Source organism: Wyeomyia smithii, chromosome 2, assembly GCF_029784165.1.
Source record: "Wyeomyia smithii strain HCP4-BCI-WySm-NY-G18 chromosome 2, ASM2978416v1, whole genome shotgun sequence".
In the NCBI taxonomy this organism is placed as follows: domain Eukaryota; kingdom Metazoa; phylum Arthropoda; class Insecta; order Diptera; family Culicidae; genus Wyeomyia; species Wyeomyia smithii.
This window is the reverse complement of record NC_073695.1, coordinates 249,491,222-249,500,557: the sequence shown is the minus strand read 5'-3', so window position 1 is coordinate 249,500,557 and position 9,336 is coordinate 249,491,222. Positions and strand designations below refer to the sequence as shown.

At 37.9% G+C, this 9,336-nt stretch overlaps 1 protein-coding gene across 1 annotated transcript; it reads right to left on the bottom strand.

Annotated features, from left to right (window-relative positions):
• Positions 1-4,338: 4,338 nt before the first annotated feature.
• Positions 4,339-8,951, bottom strand: LOC129724099 (sulfate transporter-like). Its single transcript, XM_055678726.1, has 5 exons — positions 8,106-8,951; positions 7,941-8,045; positions 7,720-7,861; positions 4,898-5,502; positions 4,339-4,832 (listed from the first exon to the last, which is right to left on the bottom strand). The coding sequence occupies exons 1-5, from the start codon at positions 8,880-8,882 to the stop codon at positions 4,386-4,388; spliced, it is 2,076 nt and encodes a 691-aa protein (XP_055534701.1). The 5' UTR covers positions 8,883-8,951; the 3' UTR covers positions 4,339-4,385.
• Positions 8,952-9,336: the final 385 nt, after the last annotated feature.

The window sequence follows — 9,336 nt, the reverse complement described above, 5'->3', positions numbered from 1 at the left end:
TAGAGGGATTACATGGTAATCGCATACCAATCCCATATGGGTTCTCATCGTTTTTGAGTTAAATATCAGATTCCATCTATTTTTTGCTTCACTATCGATTAAGGGTTAATAGCCTTGACCAGTGCTGCTTTCTGTAAGAGGTTAATTTCCTGTGGATGATCTGCTCATTTCAAATGATCATTCGAATTGAATTTGTCAGAACTGAGAAGAAATCTTTTTTAGTTGCTTAGCTAAAAACAGCTTGTACCGTGCTGGACCGAAATCCGTACACCTAAGCACATGATAATCTTCGACGGTCAATATAAAATCAAGAAATCACATATTGCTTTTAACTGACATGATTACTTATAGGTCTACTTATATTTTATCACTATTTTCAAGCAAAATGATTAAAATCACTCTGAAACTCGAAAAAATCATGTTTAAATAGAACATGTTTTGAATCGAAATCCGTACACAGTTTTTTGTCTGAATCAAAACCCGTACACTTCTGAATCGAAATCCGCACACACGCGACATAGACTGGATTAGAGTCCATACAGAAATAAATCAAAATCCGTATAGATATAGAAGTACATAAATGAACATCTTTTATTTATAATTTATATTTAAATTTACGAATAAATATATTTTGAGGATCAATTGGTTCCTAAAGTTTCACACGGTTTTCTATTTTTTTATATCAGCTGAAATAGCGCAATTTTCGTAGCGTTTCGTTGCGGCACCCCTTATTGTAGCAACCGGAACGCCGGAACCTCTTAAAGCTTCCTGGTACGACTTTCCCTAGCACACCTCAGTCACAGCTCCTTCGAAATTGCTTGCCGTATATTTACTTGTTTTCTTCCATTATATGCTGAAAACAAGAAGAAAGTTCAACAATGTATGCATGATACACACGCTGTACAGATTTCGATTCAAGCAATTAACAAGGATCAAAATCCGTACGTCACAGTTTTTGTTGAATAAATACAATTTACACTATTCACCAGACAATATACAGCTCGAAAATGACGATGACTTACCTTTTCCATCAATTTCAAGAAGATTCAAAGAGTAAAACACGTATATCCCACTTGAAAAACGTTTTCATCTGAAGAACGTTTTCTTAGTAAATTCTCTAACGATACAAAGAAATGACAACTGAAACCGATACACGATTGATTTTTTATTTTTATTATTTTTATTTCATGGCCTACTGACGCATAGTTTAATTCAACAGAAGGCCAACAGCTCAACGGACATGTACATGTAACTATCATATGAAATTTCATTTTTATAATGCTTAACATTGAAGAAAAACGTCAAGGTGTACGGATTTCGATACTGTACGGGTTTCAATCCAGCACGGTACCTCTTTTCATCGCAGTCGTCTTCCGTCAAGTCACGCTTGTAATGAAATTGGAAACTGTCAAAGCCACTTTTCCAGTACACTAAATGCACGGCTAATGCGGAATAATTTTATTCAGCACGTATTGCGAAACACTGAAGACGTAAGAGAGGAAATTATTCAGTAGCATATCCAAGACTTCAATCTTATACTCTGCTTTATTAACGACGACCTAAAAGTCGGGGTAAGTAATGGGTGAACGTTTCCGCCATTTTCCATGTAGCATAGAAGCTGTCTGCGGCCATAATAGTCTTCCCATATTCGAATTACTTGAGAAAAATATGACTACTCCTACACCGAGCGGTTGAAAGTGAGACTGGTATGCAATTATTTTGCTATACGATGACCTTAATAATCGCATGTCCGCCTCTTCCTTATCTTTCATTGTAATTTTCACGAAAAAAGTACTCCTTCAATTCAGAAGTTATGATTAGGGTCTATTTCATTACATTATGCCGAAAAAATAAGAATAACCCACCCCAAACAGCTGAAATACCCAAAACAAGAAAAATATCTTCAAGCCCTGTTTCCTCAACTCGATGATTTTCCAGATGGGACTGATATGCGATTATACACAGTATACTGCTGTTTAAAGCATAGTAGTTCCAGCGTGCAAAAGATTTGTGTAGAACATGGGAATACTATGATTATACAGCAGTATATATTAGGGTGGGGAAAAGTGATCGATTTTCCAGAACCAAGTTTTTTGGTTCCTTTTGGGGTCCCAAACAAACCTAAACTTACCTGAAGTCGATTGGTTTTGTCTCCGCTTGGCGCATTGCATTTCAAATTTGTATGGAAATTCATATGGGAAAACCTACTATTTTGCATTTACCTTTCTAGAGAGCTCAATAATACTCTAATAATGCAATACATTATGTTAAAGTATAGTATTTTAGATGTCTAACAACTTTGCAGAAGACACAAAAAAGCTAGGATGTCCCTAAGAAGAGCTATAGCTGTTCAAAGTAGAGTATGTCGATTTAAATGCAGAAAATCTTCTTTTCTGCCAACATTACCAATGTACCGGCGTCAGTAGGATTCCCATCAGAAGTAACCTGTCGTAACGAGTTTATACACTCAACTGGACCAAGCAAACAAATTTAGGTCAATATTCTAGTCATAGGTATAATCTACAACGTGTTTCAGAGGTTACTTCTGATGGAAACCTGACTGACGCCGGTACACTGGCAGTGTTGGCAGAAAAAATGATTTGCAACATAAATTTCGACATAATCAACTTTGAACAGCTGTAGTATTTTTTTGGGACACCCTAGCTCTTTAGTGTCTTTGGCCAAGTTGTTAGGCATCAAAAAACCTACCATTTGAAGTCATTAAACCTATGGTTTGAGCCATTTTGAGCTCTTTAGAATGGAAAATGCAAAAAAGTTGGTTTTTCCATACAAACCTCCATATAAATTTGAAATGCAATGCGCCAAGCGGAGACAAAACCAATCGACTTCCGATAAATTTAGGATTGTTAGGGGCCCCAAAAAGCACAAAAAGACCTTGGTTCTGGCCTTCTGCTATCAAGTTTCGTTTTTTCCATACAACGATTCCCCACCCTAAATATACTTACCTCAGATGAATGCATGTTTTAAATTTTCGTTTTTTGATTGAATCAATAGGAAGGGAAAAATGCAGTGGTTTACCTGCGTCTACTGCATATTACTCAGTTGTACGTTCTTGGCAGTGTGACTCTTATGTTTTTATGGGTAGTATGAGGCAAAACAAAGCCTTGTTGCTACATTTCGTTTGGGAACTCGAACTCGTGTATAGGAAAATTGCGAGGTTAGCGTTACGATCCCAGTGACACTTACAGCCACTCCCAACCCAAGGCTCGAACAGACGACGACTGTCTTGTTAGGCCAGCATCGTAGCTGGGAGATCAAAACAGAGCTATATACTGAGTATAACAACTAGAACTCAGAACAAATGCACTATTCCCAAAGCTATGAATAGCAGGGAAAGGCGTTTGATTGATACTCGACTGATAATAATTGGTACTCCATTAGCATAAAGACACGAGATCGTCATCGGGATCAGCTTCACAGAGTATGATAGAGATTGTTTGTCCTATTTTTTCCGGCCAATGCAGTACCAGTTTGGCTTTGTTTTCGTCATAACGGGCGGTAAGCGTCCATTCTTGCTAATGGTCAGATGTTGAAGGTCGTAATTCGCAATTTCGTATTAATTATTGCCAGCAACAGCACAAACTGAGAACGCAATTGCTAACGCAATACCACAATTGGACTGAATTTTGACTTGAAGTGCCCCACCAAAAGATTTCATTTGTGTATGTATGTATATTAGCAAAAAGTTGTTTATTGCTAAAATCGCTATTGTCAAGCGAAACAAAATAATTTGAATCTACGAATGGAATATGAGAATGGATAAATATGCAAAAAGCAGATAAACGGTGACTGTATCATTTGTTCTGAATGGTATGAAAAATGATAATCACATTTTTCTACAGTGTACATTTTCTTTGGTAAAAAACTATTATCTACAACTTTTTTGAAGAGAAACACCTCAAACAAACCATTACAAAATTCAGTAGTGATTAAAAAATTATTAGCACAAAATGATGTCTTTAGCATATGAAATATTTGTGCAAATTTTCAGCCAAACCAAAGATGGTCGATCAAAATGGTTTCCTTGAGTTGCTTGGAACTTTGCTGAGTGTGAAATTCAGTAAAAAATTGACAACATGATAAAGCATCAAGTCAAATATTAACATTGACGTATACAAATCGCTAGAAGAATTCATCTAGCAGGGATAATATCCGCTTGAAATTTTTTTTACACTTTATGCTTTATAGACATACATTGACATAAACCAGAACTTCTATTGCTAATAAAAAATAATATTTTTGGAACTTTAGTTATTGGATTTTATTGTTAAACTATATTCCTAAAACTAAATAGGTACCTGTGTTAATTTTTCTCCATTTTACACACCGATAACAAATGCATTAGTTTTTCGTAATGTTTATGTTTAAAATCTCGTTCCCACAACACTGACTCTTCCCGGGCACCTAACCATGCAGTTCTTTGCCCAAACAACCGCATCGTGTACCGTTGGGAATACGCAGCTATAGTAATGACATTCTTCCAAACCTACCAGCTTGCATTTACGCATCATTTCATACACCGGACAAGAGGGACCAGCTAACAGTACGGTAATCGCCAGATTCTCCAACTCGTTGATTAGCAACTTAAGTGACGAAACAGCGGAAGGATCGATATCACTGATACTGGTGCAATCCAGCACCAGATAGCGTAGGTCCGGATGATGCTTGGCCTCGTCGTCGTCGTGCTTCTTCTGCTCCTGAACTAAGTCCAAATTCAGTGCTTCGCAAAGTGCCGTTTTGTAAGTAGATCTGGTTCCAAAGTTTAAGCTTCCACTGAAGTGGAATATCTTCACTCCATAAATGTTGACCGTCTGGATAGAAAAAAGAGAAACGAAATATTATTTGATAATTCTTAACAGAAGAAGTTCTGACTCACTCCTTTGTAACGAGTCGAATCCAAATACAGATCAGTATCGGGAACATTCTGCAGCAGACAAGTGTACGATTTCAGACCGCGGAAGAAGATTGAACAAATGCTTAACAGGAGTCCCACGAGCAGACCGACATCGATACTGACCAGCACCGTGGATAGAAAGGTTCCCATCCATACCATAGCATCGACCCTGCTCAGCTTCAAGAAATCGAAAAACTGAGTCACTTGCATCAATAAACGTCGCAAGGCAACCATAATGATTCCGGACAAAATGCAAACTGGTAATGGTTCGAAGAATGGACCGATGTACAGCAGAACAACTGCAATTATGCAACAGGAAATGACGGAGGCTACCTGTGTCTTTCCGCCTACCAAGTACTGAACCATCGAACGCGATAGTGATGCCGACATGGGCATACAGGAGAAGAAGCAACCGAACAAGTTACTCGAGCCCATTGCCAACAGTTCCTGGTTGAAATCCATTTCGTAGTTTTCCCGCTGGGCGAAAATAGTTCCCATAGAAACGGTTACTGCGTACGACACGGTTGCCACTATGAAGCTATCCATGACGATCGACGGCAGTAGATCCCAGTCAGGCAGGGCGGGTTCTTGAATAGAGTAAAAGGAAAAGTGTTGGCATTGGGTTAATCGGAGTTTGATCATACAATCAATTATGATTAGAATAAGAATCAGAGAGTTAACAGATCAGAACAATACTTTGTTTCATCTAAAACGAATTCTTAGAACGATGGAATCCTAAAATTTCAAAACCTTAAATTCAGTTATAATTACATTCCATGATCCAGAAATTTCGAATCCAAAAATTTTAAAATTGAAGAATCTAGAAAATAGCAACATCATTAAATGTCAGGATCATAAATTACTAAGTCTCTTAATACTAATAGTCTAAAATTCATAAATATCTAGTTCCCAAGATCCTGTAATCTGAAAATCCTAAAGTATTAAAATCTCAAAGTCATGACTCAAACAAGAAATAATGAAATCCTTAGAACCATGAATCCTAGGATCCCTCATACTCAAAATCCCTTAATTTTGTAATCCCAGAGTTCTATTAATTAAAAATTCTCAAACTTTGAACACTGAAATTCTCAAATCCTGCAATTTTGAAATCCTTTGAATACTATAATTCTTGAAACCCAAAGTACTGAGATGCGAAAATCCTAAAGGGATGAAATCATACAATCCCATCATATAACAAATCATAAAATTCAGAAATTTGAAAATTATTGAATTCTAGAATCCTGCAATCGTGGGATCCTTAAATCCTAAAATCCTGCAATTCTAAAAACTTTAATCCTTGTTTCTAAAAATTTAACATCCCAAAATCCTAAGGCCATCTAGAAAGCCTACAAATCCTTAATCCTTAATTCCCAAAATACAAAAACTTCCTAAAATTTCCAAATCCCCAAATCTTCAAATCCTAAGATTCCTAAGTTTAACTTAAAATTCTGATAACGTAAAATCTTGAAATCCTGAAATCTCAAGATCATGATACCTAAACATCCTAAAAACTCAAAAATCTAAAATACAAAAATTCCGAGATCCTCAAATTTTATATTTTGAATCTATAAAATTCTCAAAATTCCAGAGTCTTAAAGTCCTCAAACTATAAAATTCTATGACTCTGAAGTTCTAGAATTCCTAAAGATCTTGAAGACTCACTGATCTCTAAATCTTAAAATCCTGAAATCTCATAACTACACAATCCTAGTATCCAAAATCTTAGAATACTTTTAAAACTCTGCAATTTTTACGCGGATTCCGGAATTTACGCGGTTTTTTCACGCGGATTCCGGAGTTTACGCGGTATTTTTTTTCGTGCGTATTTCGGTTCCTCTTCACTCGGATTGCAGAATTTACGCGGGTTTTTTTTACGCGGATTCCGGAATTTACGCGGTTTTTTACGCGGCATGTATCCCCCGCATAAAAAGCGGCTTTAGTGTACTCAATTCGAAAATTCTATCCAACATCAACATGTACTAGAAAATATAAACAATTTTAATAGTTTTACAATTTTTAACTCCCGAAAAACTTATGTTGTAATTTCAAACCACATTTTTTATCCTTAGAACTACAAAACAGAGCTCTATCATAAGATAGTCAATGACATCTAAACCGACGAAAAAAACACTTCTGTTAACCAACGTAACATTCTGCATCCGGTGAAAAGAAAAATATTACTCATTTTTGTACCGTTAGCATAATAAGTATAGTAACAAAACGTTCTTAATTCATGTTAACAAAAGTCGGATGAATTAATCATAGAATTTTGAATTGATAAATGAATGAACTAGGTTATGTCATTGATAATTCTAACGGTGTTTTGATGCATGCTGCTATAACGCCGTAAATAAAAAAAACATAAAATCCCCTGCCTGTATCCTTCTGCGCAAAATCAATTTCCTTCTCGCACCATTAGCACAAAGCAACATGCGAGGCAAGCTCGCGAGACGAGCTCACGAGATTTTGCACGCAAGCTGTCTCAAGTACGCGTCGCCCATGCACCGCACTCGTTAAGTTGAGAGACGAGGTATCTTCGTGTACGTCGCAAAAGAATTCCCATGTGACGAGACATGGCTCGTACAAATAGTAAGTTTTCTCGCTTGCACGCTGCACACAGCACGAAGCGACTGAATGAGAAACGAGACTTATAGCGCAAAGCACACTGTCTCTTCTTTGTGCGAGCGAGATTTCAGGAAGTCTGCTTTTGACACTAGAAAATTTAGAGTCGTGGAAATGCCACAACACAAAACTTGTCAAACATATCAAATAAAGGATGGGATAGATTCAAAGGTAACACTTACCTGGAAATCCTGTCGGAATGTGTTCAATTATTTTCAAACCGTGATCTTCATGGAGTTTAAAGTGGGTCGATACCAATGATCCGATTATGAGAAGTATCAGCTCGACAGGAATTGGCACGATGCTAATTTTGGCTACCTTTTCCTGTGTGTTAAAACCGAGCAGTAGAAAATCCATTAGTGTGATGTTGCAAGTTATTCGAACAATAGTCTCAGTTTCCTACCTTGAGCCAAACATTGTTGAAAGTAAGTACCGATATCGTGCAGAATGATATCGAAACGGAGATGTAGTTCACTTGTCCAAGAGCCGCAAAAATTGCAGCATATTGCTGGAAAAATTTCTTGATATAATCAGAGCTCACTTTCTCCACTTATCATCAGCGGCTTACCCGAACAATTTTGAAGGCACCAACAATCGGAGGCAACGGCACTCCCAGCAGAAGGTTCACTTGTGAGGTAAACACATAGATGGCAGCACCGGTAGTGAAGCCGGAAATCAACGTTTCCGACAGCAGGAAGGAAAGGACTCCTATTCGACAGAAATACATTAGAATTTGCCACATTCCCACGGCGAAACAAAGTGTCGCGGCCACTTCGATCGGTCCTCGAGTTATAACTTGTTCTCCAGCTGCCGCGGTAATTGTGCCATTTCCAGCCGCATTACCAGCCATTTGGACACCGGCCGTAGAATACTCCAAAATGGTTTTGCTTACCAGAATTGAGATCACAGCGAACGTTCCCATCGAGTTGTGTCGGGAAGTTCCGAGAAAAAAGTACAATATTACCGGGAAAAATGCCATGTAGAGTCCAACAATTGGAGGCACATATGCCAGCATGGCATAACCCATGCCTTGAGGAATGTGCATGATGCCAACCGTACAACCGCTGATCAAATCGGCCATAAAGTTAGTCTTCCAAGGATACTGCGGAAGCCAAGCAACGATCGGGAGCACACTTTTGATGCAATCGGCAAGACTGAAGCTCCTGACCGTGCTCATCACTTCGTCCGCCATTCGTCGTTTCGGTTTACTGTAGTTCATCTCCGTATTCAGTTCTTCCTGGTGATAGTTAGGTCTAGCCATGGTCAACTGCAGTTTATCCGCTTTAGCTTTAACTTCCTCCGCATCCTGCTGATATCCTTGATTGCTACGGCCATTTTCAGTCATTTTGCTCTCTAGTGTACACAAAAAAAAAGTTAAAAACACTCACTACACCACTGCCGGTCACTTCTGCGAGGACCGAGAAACCAATAACCGCTCTGTTACCACTGGAACATGCTTTTATGTTTACCGGATCGCAGCCTGATGACACGATCTATTAACGGGGCTACGCGCGAATGAATACAATCAATTGCGGTGTGAATCACGGACAACTTCCAAGAGAAAAATAAATTGTCGCTTATTTTTTGGGAATGATAGTTCTTTCGCATTGGAAAAGTGATTGAAATGAATACACAATGATTAGGGTATGTTAGGTACGGTACCTATGGTAAGAATTGAATTAATTTTTACAATCGAAATCAAGAATAAAATTTCGAATCGAAAAATCGCAGAAAAATAAACACTGGGAACAACTGCTAGTAACAGCGAGATTCTGGTGATGCCAGAATCCAAAACAACT